General features: G+C 40.7%; 1 protein-coding gene across 1 annotated transcript; it reads left to right on the plus strand.

The window, feature by feature from the left end:
* Positions 1-1,710: 1,710 nt before the first annotated feature.
* B2M (beta-2-microglobulin) lies at positions 1,711-8,948 on the plus strand. Its single transcript, XM_070953412.1, has 4 exons — positions 1,711-1,881; positions 5,118-5,396; positions 6,233-6,269; positions 8,368-8,948. The coding sequence occupies exons 1-3, from the start codon at positions 1,806-1,808 to the stop codon at positions 6,244-6,246; spliced, it is 369 nt and encodes a 122-aa protein (XP_070809513.1). The 5' UTR covers positions 1,711-1,805; the 3' UTR covers positions 6,247-6,269; positions 8,368-8,948.
* The last annotated feature ends 2,142 nt before the right edge of the window (positions 8,949-11,090 follow it).

The following is an 11,090-nucleotide window of genomic DNA, read 5'->3' on the forward strand; positions in this document are numbered from 1 at the left end:
ATCCTGTTTGTCAGAGAGCAAAGTCCGGGGTTATAAATTTATCCTAGGAAATTCTCTGCCTCTCCAGATAAACAACCTGCCAACAGATTAAAAAGGAATAGGCCCTAACAAAGGTGATCAATTGTAGCTATTCCACCATTTTTTCTGGAGCAATATCTGAGATTTCTATGGAGATTCTCAGTCATCTAGGTCATCGTTGTCCCAAAGATGTTTTTTTTTTCTTCAAGAGGCAAGTGGACTTTCTGGTTTTTAGAATAGAATAGAATAGAATAGAATAGAATAGAATAGAATAGAATAGAATAGAATAGAATAGAACAGAGGAGAGAAGAGAAGAGAAGAGAAGAGAAGAGAAGAGAAGAGAAGAGAAGAGAAGAGAAGAGAAGAGAAGAGAAGAGTAACAGAGTTGGAAGGGACTTTGGAGGTCTTCTAGTCCAACCCCCTGCTTAGGCAGGAAACCCTACACCACTTCAGACAAATGGTTGTCCAACATCTTCTTAAAAACCTCCAGTGTTGGAGCATTCACGACTTCTGGAGGCCAGTTGTCCCACTGATTAATTATTCTCACTCTCTCCTCAGTTCTAAATTGCTCCTCTCCTTCATTAGTTTCCACGTTTTCTTTGAAGATGTTTCGCTTCTCATCCAAGAAGCTTCTTCAGCTCTGGCTGGACGGTGGAGGAGGCTGAAGAAGCTTCTTGGATGAACCAGAAAGTCCACTTGCCTCTTGACGAAAGAAAGAAAGAAAGAGAAAGGAAAGAAAGAAAAAGAAAGAGAGAGAAAGAAAGGAAAGAAAGAATGAAAGGAAGAAAGGAAGGAGGGAAGGAAGGAAGGAAGAGAGAGAGAAAGAAAGAAAGAAAAAGAAAGAAAGGAAGGAAGGGAGAGAGAGAGAGAGAGGAAGAAAGAAAGGAAGGAAGGAAGGTTTAGTGCACCCTGTTATTAAGACCAGCTGCCTGCAATTTCTGCTGGTTCGAATCTCGCCAAGGCTCAAGGTTGACTCAGCCTTCCATCCTTTCTAAGGTAGGTGAAATGAGGACCCAGTTTGTGGGGGCAATAAGCTGACTTTGTATAAAATATACAAAAGTCTGAAGGCTATTGCTTAACGCATTGTAAGCCGCCCTGAGTCTCCGGAGAAGGGCAGCATATAAATCAAATTAAAAAAAAAAAAAGAGTGAAAGAAAGAAAGAGAAAGAAAAAGAAAGGAAAGAATGAAAGGAAGGAAGGAAGGAAGGAGGGAAGGAAGGAAGAAAGAGAGAGAAAGAAAGAAAGAATGAAAGAAAGAAAAAGAAAGGAAGGAAGGAGGGAAGGAAGGGAGAGAGAGAGAGAGAGAGGAAGAAAGAAAGAAAGGAAGAAAGAAAGAAAAGCGCCTTTGGGACACAACCGGGATCATTTTCCCCCTTTGGCCCATCTCAGCCGCTGCAACCCGCATTCTGCTCTTCAGCGCCAGCAGCAGATCCCCCTCGCTCCCCCGCCCCCCCCGTTGGAAAGCCGAGCCTGGGTTGGTTTCTCGGAAATCAGCCGTGCCTTCCCCGCAGCCAGAAATCGAAAGTGGAAGTCGCGGCGGGCAGAAGCGCGCCTGCGCTGGAAAGTCCCGAACTCCTTGAGCAGACCCCTGCGGGAAACCTCGTGCCTAGCGACCAGTGACGACACGACCCTTTCGATTTTTTGATTGGGCCAGAGACGAGTTTTTTTTTTCTTCTTTCTCTTAGAGGCGTTGTTCCCCCAGCTCCGCAGAGTCACTTCACTTTCGGGATCCGAGGAGCGTGGAAGGCGGTTGTCGGGGCTGCAAAAAACCCCAAAACCCAAGAACTATGGCAAACTCCAAAGAACTTCTCCTCTGGTGCGTCGTGTTGGTGTGCATCTCCGGCCTGACGGAAGCCACGGAAAGTAAGACCACTTTTCTGCTTCTTGCGATTGCGAATTCGGCGCTCCTGCCACGACTTCTTCTTCTGTCCGGCGGGGTTGGCAGCTCTTTTCTTAACCCGGGTTAGAAACGGGTGAATTGAGAAGCTGCTGTGCTTAAGATTTCCTCCCCCCCTTTTTTTATTATTGGTTGCATTTTTTCCCCAAGAACTTTCCTTCAAGAGTGGGGAGGGTCTGGAGGACCCCGAAACTCGCTGGGGACTTTGAAGGTGGGTTGGCAGGTCTCCTGGGTCTGTCCCGGGTTAGCCCAGAGGTTTGCGGGAAGATCGGCGGAGACGTCATCTCTTTCTGCGGCCTTGTATAATCTTTTGTTTCTTTTATATCCTGTTTTTGTTACTTTTACGAATAAGCTAGGAAATTCAATTTGCGTTTCCCGGGTCTGTCCCGGGTTAGCTCAGCAGTTTGCGGGAAGATTTTGGGGTGGGGGGTTTATAGTGTTGAGATCAGCAGAGACTGTAGCCTTCTATAATTTATTGATAAATCGCCTTCATGATGTTTTATAAATAATCTTGTTTCTTTTATATCCTGCTTTTGTTACTTTTACGAATAAACTAGGAAATTCAATCTGCGTTTCCCGGGTTTGTTCCCGGGTTAGCAGGAAGATGGTGGGTGGGTGGGGGGTTTGTAAGTGTTGAGATCAGCCGAGACTTCTTCCCTCTCTTTCTGTAGCCTTCTATAATCTTATTTATTGATAAATTGCCTTCATGATGTTTTATAAATAATCTTGTTTCTTTATATCCTGCTTTTGTTATTTTTACGAATAATCTAGGAAATTAAATTTGTGTCTCCTGGGTCTGTCCCGGGTTAGCCCAGAGGTTTCCGGGAAGATCGGCGGAGACATCTTGCCTTCTCTTTCTGCGGCCTTGTATAGTCTTGTTTCTTTTACATCCTGCTTTTGTTACTTTTACGAATAATCTAGGAAATTCAATTTGCATTTCCTGGGTCTGTCCCGGGTTAGCTCAGCAGTTTGCGGGAAGATGGAGGTTTTAGTCTTAAGGAGGTGAGCAGAGGCTTCTCCCCTCCCTTTCTGTGGCCTGGTATAATCTTATTTCTTTATTTCCTGCCTTTATTTATTATTATTTTTTTTTACAAATAATCTAGGAAACTAAAAAGAAAAAAACTGACTCCCTTGTAATACTTATGGGGACGGATGGACAGATCCGGTTGGAAGAAAAATAGGAGAATTGAATTTTATTTTATTTTCTTTTCTTTTCTTTTCTTTCTTTCTTTTTTTTTTTGTATTTCTGTTGATTGGGAAGTACAGGAAGGAAATGGGAGGGGTTCCCTTTGTTTATTCTTCTATTTTATTGCGTTTTAAAGCTGCCTAAACTTCACAGGATGGCTTAAAACTATTTCAAATCAATAAAAATCCATTTTATTCCCTAAAAGGCAGCGGTTGTGTTTGATGAGTGAGGAACACGGAGGCCTGCGATGGCTACCATCTTGTCTTTTGTTATAAACTTCACTTGTTTTTCTTCCCTTGGTCACGTTTCTGATTTAGTGGTGGGGCTCAGTGCCCCAGATGCAAAAGGGAAGAAGGGGAAGACTTGAGTAGCAAGTATTTTCTTTGATTTGAAAGGGACGATGGTGTGCTGGAAAGAGGTCTTTTTGATACGATGCATTCTCCGAAAATAAAATAGCCATGAAGTGCTCCTCTAGAGTTTCGCAGTAGTTGCTAGATTTATTTAGGAAAATAGAGAAAAACTTAAGAGTCTGATAAATTAATAGTGAAAAGAAGCTTGGGCTGTTAATTTTCTGATACTCAGCTGGCCTTTTTTAAAAAAATTTGCTTTAAAAATATTTATTTATATTCTACTTTTATTATTTTAACAAAGAACTCAAGAGGATGAACATACCCCACACACTTTCTTCCTCCCCACCTCAACAACAACCCTGTGAGGGGGGGTTGGGCTGTGAGAGAGAGTGACTGGCCCTGGCCCAAAATCACTCAACTGCCTTTCATGCCTAAGGCGGGACTAGAACTCACTGTCCCTTGGTGATTGGCCCAAAGTCATCCAGCTGGCTTTCATAGCTAAGGCCAGAACTTGAACTCAAGACCCTCTGTTTCTAGCCTAGTAACAGAAAAACCAAAGGAACAAAACACAATTGTGATGGATACGTTGTCAAAGAAAACAACAACGATGCTTTAAAAAGGCGCTTTTCAAAATGTGACAACCAAAAAACAAAACAAAACATTTTGTTTGCTTTAAAAATCATTGGTTTTTTTTTTTAACTTGGGAACTTTTAATATATGTGGGTTTCAACTTATAGAGCTCCTCAGCCAACATGTTGACAGAGGAATTCTGGGAGTTGAAGTCCACACATCTTAAGAGTTGCCACGGTTGGGGTAAAAAAAATCTGCCCTAAAATGTATGTCATACTTTTATTTATTCTTTGTCTTTTTTTTTTTTTAATTTGATTTATATGCCGCCCTTCTCCGGAGACTCAGGGCGGCTTACAATGCGTTAAGCAATAGCCTTCATACTTTTGTATATTTATACAAAGTCAGCTTATTGCCCCCACAAACTGGGTCCTCCTTTCACCTACTTTAGAAAGGATGGAAGGCTGAGTCAACCTTGAGCCTGGTAAGATTCGAACCTGCAGTAATTGCAGGCAGCTGTGTTAATAACAGGATGCTTTAAACCACTGTACTACCAAGGCTCTTCCCAGAATTTGAGGTGGGGATGTGATCGCCATTACAATGATGGCAGCATTCTGCGGTCACATGATCTCAGGGTGAATTTGATTTAAATCAAGTCGATATAAATCACGATTTAATCAAGGCCCTGTGGGCATGGTGGAGAAAATATGGGCCAGATGGACCTGGATTTACAACATCTTCTCTTGTGTTTTTTCTCCCCCCCCCCCATCAACCTTGGTAAAAAAAAAAAAATTTTTTTTAAGACAAACAAACATTTAATACATCAATCCTCCCTTCCCTGTGACACCTCGGTGTTATCTTCTAGGCTTCTTCTCCATCTTCCATAAGTTTCTTCTATCTTCATATTCATCCAAGCCATTCTAACGTTTCATTTCTAAATCAATATTATAGTCATCATTTGTACACTAGTATCAGCCCTTTATATCTCTTTTCCAACGAACTATAAAAATAATTCCATATGTTAAAATATTCTGATTCCTCCTTATCTTTAAACATCAAAGTTAATCTATTCATTTCTGCATTTCCCCCCAACCTTTAGAAGCTCCTTCGGTGCAAGTGTATTCCCGCCATCCTATATCCATTGGCAAGGAGAATGTTCTGCACTGCTTTGTGGAGGGTTTCCACCCTCCAAAAATCAACGTTACCCTTCTGAAGAATAATGTTGAAATACCCAAAGTCAAGCAGTCCGACCTCTCTTTCAAGGAAGACTGGACCTTCCAGCTTCTGACTTACGTTTCGGTGGTTCCCAATGGAAAAGATGAATATTCCTGCAGAGTGAGCCACCAGGCACTCAAGGAACCCAAGATCATGAAATGGGGTAACTACTTTGACTTGGCTTTCTATTCCGTTTCTTCTTCCCCCTCCCCATCCTTCCTCCATTTGAAACAGGAATAGTTAAGACGTCCTAGTCCAGTGATGGCAAACCTATGGCACGCGTGCCCGAAGTGGCACATGGAGCCATGTTGCCTGGCACGTGCTCTATTGCCCGTTCCTCTTCTGGGTTTCTGGCACGCATGTGAACGGGATGATCAACTGGACTTTGTGCGCGCAGCAGTTCCGGAAACCGGAAGAGCTGGTCTTCCGTTTTCTGGCGTGAGTATGAGCAGCGGCCAGCTGATTGGTGCGTGCGCATGCATGGCAGTAACCAGAAGTCTTTTCCTCTTTTCAGAAGAACCTCAAGAGAAAATGTACTTCTGGTTTCCAGAATGTGCATGCGTGCCGGCCAGCAAGATTGTTGATTGTTTTTATTATTACGGATTACGTTAGTACACTGCCCAATTTCCAACCATTTTGGGCAGTTCACTTCTAAACATCATGGAATCTGTTACAGATCTGCTGTGGATCTATATGCTACTGCCGGATTCTGTTCTAGCCTTCCCTTTCCCATCACTTTCTTTTCTTTAAGACGATTTCTCTTGAGGTTCCTCTGAAAAATACTAACTCATTCTAAAAAAGCCTTGATAGAAAATGCTACCAGAAAGGTTTGTTTTTAACCATTTAAGACAAAAAATAAAAATAAAATTAGGAGGTGTATTTCATGTTGAGCATGCAAAGCACTAGCAAAGAATTAACTTAGCATCTGTAGGCCCTGAATGATTTGTTATATATTTGAAGAAATATGTGCTGAAAGTTTATTCTCTTTGTGTTCCACAGAGCAGGATTACTGATCCAGTAATCGCCAGCAAATAAGGTAAGAGATGGCTGTTTCACGAAAAGTATACTTCACAGGAAATATGAAAGTGTGTGTGTTATTTTAATGTGTTGTATTAATACTCTGGAAGTAAAAGATCAGCTTGCTGTCACAAAAGACAAAGCAGTAAGCAAAGTGAAACCAACGCAGTTCAGCAGATATTTTCAAACCAGTGTTTCTCAAACTTGGCTACTTTAAGACGTGTGGACTTCAACTCCCAGAATTCCCCTGCCAGCATGCATGTATATTTTATTTATTTATTTATTTATTATATTTTATACCGCCTTTCTCCCGTAGGACTCAAGGCGGTGTACAGTCAAGAAAAATATAGACACACAAACATCATAAAATTGCTAATTAAAATTATTACTTAGTTTGGTCAATTAAATAAAACCCAGAATTAGATAACATTTAAAAAAAAATCATTCACATGTTCATATGTTTAGCCCCGCCTGTTGGAACATCAGGGTCTTGAGGGCACGGCGGAAAGCACAGAGATCAGGGATATTCCGTATCTCAGGGGGCAGTTCATTCCAAAGGGTTGGAGCCCTCACAGTGTGCATGTGTGTGCAGAATCCATATGATATACCAGTGACAGTGAACCTTTTTGGCACTGAGTGCCAAAACTGGAATCCACATGCATGCACATGCGTCAGAGCCCAAAAACCTGAAGCCAGCTGGCTGGTGTGGATGTGCGCTGGCCAGCTGATCTTCGTGTGTGCTGGAAACCGGAAGACCAGCACGCTATAGGTTCGCCATCATGGTGATAATACTGTCAAACCGCCCCCCCCAGCTAGCCACGCCCACAGGAAAAGATAGAATTTTTTTTGGAATTTCCACCTATCTATCCCCGCCCTCCCTTCGCCAGTTACCCCCATTTCCCTTCCTTTAGCGGCCCCAGCCCTAGCCCCACTTCCTCCCCCCCCCACCTCTTTGTTCGGGCTGCTTACCTTCCGCGGTGGCTGGTCCACAGTCTAGAAGGCAAGCTGACTGGTGTTTTCGATGGCCCCCAGCCAGCCGCCACTGCTGGAAAGCGGCTGGCAAAGAGGAGGTGGCTGGCCACAAGCCGCCGAAAAGTATTGGCAGAAAAAACTGCTGCTGTTGCCGCCATGTTCTTCACACATGTGCATCCCATTGGACTTGCAAGGCAATGGGATGCGCGTGTGCGAAGAACATGGAGACGAACATGGCGGCCAGGGTGGACAACAAGGGACCAGTTTGGGGGCGTGGCCAGCTGGCCATTGCTACCGGTTTTTTTTAATTATTTTTAATTATTTATTTTTTTATTTTATTTTTTTTTAATTTGATTTATATGCCGCCCTTCTCTGGAGACTCAGGGCGGCTTACAATGCGCTAAGCAATAGCTTTCATCCTTTTGTATATTTATACAAAGTCAGCTTATTGCCCCCACAACTGGGTCCTCAATTTACCTACCTTAGAAAGGATGGAAGGCTGAGTCGACCTTGAGCCTTGGAGAGATTCGAACCTGTAGTAATTGCAGGCAGCTGGTCTTAATAACAGGGTGCCTTAGACCACTGTACTACCAAGGTTTGGTGACCTTGGCCAAATTTCTGCCAATGGTTTGCACAAACCGGCTGAATACCACCTCTGGTTCATGTGCCTCAAAAGATTAAAACGTGGCAACTAGATCAACGTCTGTTAATCTGAGATGTTTCGCTTCCCATCCAGGAAGCTTCATCAGTTATGTGTCCTTACCCAAAGAAAGAGGTTGAAGAGGTTGTAGAAAAAATGCTTTTAAAAGTTAAAAAAAAAAAGTTAAAAAAATGCTACCCAGTCACATTACCCCACCACCAAGCCACGGCCACAGAACCGGTAGTAACAAATTTTACATTTCACCACTGCCTTGCACCATCTTTTGCAATCCTTAACAAGAGCCCTGAACAACTCTTGCAATACTTTTAAAAGTACTTTCCCTATATTTGCATGTTTTTATATTTTCAATATAGCCCTGTTAAGAGAGGCTCAAACACAGATGCAAATAAAAACAATTTATTTGGCTTTCCAATCCAGCCTAGAGTGTACTGTACCACATTTCTTGGGGGTTTTTTTAATGTAAAAATAATCTTTTTTTTTCCAGATTTGATGAATGATGCTTTAAACTACTATTTCGGCTGCTGATCTTTCTGAATTTACTTCAAATGCTGTTTCTGCTTATCAATGACTGAAGAGCTCCAATTTCAACTTTTTAAAGCAATGCATTTTCAAGAAAGGATCAAAGATAGACATCACATCTTTATATAAATCACCATTTGAGGCATTATGATTTTATAAAATGTTTTCTATATTTAGAGTCATGGTCCACATAGAGTCACCATCATAAATATAATCACTCATAGAGTCTATTCTATTAGGGAGATAGGCAGTTCTTAAATATGACTGACCAATCAAACAGTTAATCAATCTGAGTGTGAAAAAGTCATCACTTTTGCTTTACTGCTATGTTAAATCTTTTAGGAGTTAAGAGTATTTTCTTGTGTTATTGTGGAGATAAGAATGGAAAAAACTGAATTTTCTAAAAATGATAATTAAGAGTTTCCTTTTATAAACTGCTACCTGATAGGCTAGCTCAGTTGATAGTTTTACCTAACATGTAAGTCCCTTTTGCTTTCCTCCACTAATGTACACATAACCCTCAATAAAAGTTGTCTAACAATGTTTTCTTTGGAAGTTCTTTGTGACTTTGAATGGTTGAGTGAAGCATCTCAAAAGTAGTTTACAATAAAACATTAAGCTACATACCGGTAGTAATAGCAATAGCACTTATTATTATTATTATTATTATTATTATTATTATTATTATTATTATTATTATTAATTTAATTTGTATACCGCCCTTCTCCCAGAAGGGACTCAGGGCGGTGAACAGCCAAAATTAAAAAACATACAAATGCAAAAGTTAAGATAATTAAAAGAATTAAATCATTGGCTACCCAAATTTAAAACCCCAAATCCATAAAATTTAAAATCCCAATTAAAAAACCATTTAGGCTAGGCCGGCTTGATGAAATAAAAACGTCTTCAGGGCTTTACGGAAGGTCCGGAGGTCCGGGATCAATCGTATTCCAGGAGGCAGCTCATTCCACAGGGCTTATAGACTTATATACCGCTTTACAGTGCTTTGCAGCCCTCTCTAAATGGTTTACAGAATCAGCCTATTGCCCCCAACAATTTGGGTCCTCATTTTACCCACTTCGGAAAGATGCAAGTTTGAGTCAAATTGCTGGTAGCCGGTAGTCAGCAGAATTAACCTGCAATACTGCATTCTAACCACTGCACCACCATGGCTCTTAACCAATACATTAAAACAATATTCAGTTTTTAAAAATCATTGAGATGGGAAAAAGGGGGGCGGGGAAGCCAAAAAAAGCTACATGAGATCTGGCCAACATTCTCAGCTAAATTTAGCACACAGCACATGTTTAGGCTTTTAACAGCTGACGAAATAGGTTGCACAGACAATAATTTAACAACAATATTTCTCAGAGTTGCATTGTATGAGGAATTTTTTTTGTCAGTAAATAATCCTAGTGGTATTTAGTTTATAAACAAATGCCTCGAAATCATAACGGTTTCACAAGATTTGAGGAGGGCTTTTTTTCCTGATGTAAAATTATAAAAAAAAGAGGTGTCAAATTTGTGCCTTTCTGGGAATATTGGATTACAATCAGTTTGGAAAGCAGTGCCAAGGAAAGAATAAAATAAGGGCCGTTTGACAGCTGTTATTTATTTATTATTTATTTATTATTCAAATTTCTATACCGCCCTTCTCCTTTCGGACTCAGGGCAGTGAACAGCCAAAATAAAACATTTATACATAAAGTGCGATTAAAAATAGATTTAAAATAATTAAATTTGGCCCGTAGTTTAAAATTTATCAATTTAAAATCCATATCAAAATTTAAAATCATTCAGTTATTCAGTCAATTATTCAGTTTGTTCTTGCTTTGAGAGCTTCATGAAGAGGTTTGAGACTAAATCATTTCATAGGAAGCCAATGGAATCTTCTGGAAGAAGAAGACAGTTGGAGAGTGGCAGTTACAAGGCAGGACACTTGAAAGCAGGTTGAAAGCAGGTTAGTGAGGAACGTGGGAAAAGAACCAAAGTTTCCTCTGAACAATAACGCAAAGACTTTATTCTGCAAAATAGGTGAATTCCTTGAAATGCTATAAATGATAGATCATTGTAGAAATGGGTGGAAATTGGAAGCCGGGCTCACCAGGTCTTCTAATGCAACTTTTCCTACCTGGTGTCCACATGTGTGAAGATTGTTGTTGTTGCTACCCTGTTTGCCCCAAAATAAGACATCCCCTGATAATAAGCCCAATCAGACTTTTGAGCGCATGGCAATAAGACCAAGCGCTGATTTCAGGGTTCAAAAAAATATAAGACAGGGTCTTATTTTTGAGGAAACACGGTAAATAGACAAGCAGGGAGATAGACAGACAGACAGATATAGATTAGGTAAATGATAGATAGATAGAGACAGATAGATAGATAGATAGATGATAGATAGATAGATAGATAGATAGATAGATAGATAGATAGATAGATAGATGATAGATAGATAGATAATAGATAGATGCAGTGGTGGGATTCAGCCAGTTTGCACCACTTTGGGAGAACCAGTTCTTAACTTTCTGAGCAGTTTGGTGAACTGGTTGTTGGAAGAAATCATTAGGGCAGAGAACCGGTTGTTAAATTATTTGAATCCCACCATTGGATAGATGAATAGATAGATAGATAGATAGATAGTTAGATAGATAGATAATTAGATAGATAGATAATTAGATGGAAGATAGA

Source organism: Pituophis catenifer, unplaced genomic scaffold (genome assembly GCF_029215685.1).
Source record: "Pituophis catenifer annectens isolate HBS135680 unplaced genomic scaffold, rPitCat1.0.hap2 SCAF_14, whole genome shotgun sequence".
NCBI classification, from domain to species: Eukaryota; Metazoa; Chordata; class Lepidosauria; order Squamata; family Colubridae; genus Pituophis; species Pituophis catenifer.

Coding starts and splice junctions, on each gene's coding strand:
- B2M (XM_070953412.1), top strand. CDS start 1,806: ATGGCAAACTCCAAAGAACTTCTCCTCTGGTGCGTCGTGTTGGTGTGC. Junction 1,882..5,117: donor CCTGACGGAAGCCACGGAAA/GTAAGACCACTT, acceptor CCCAACCTTTAG/AAGCTCCTTCGGTGCAAGTG.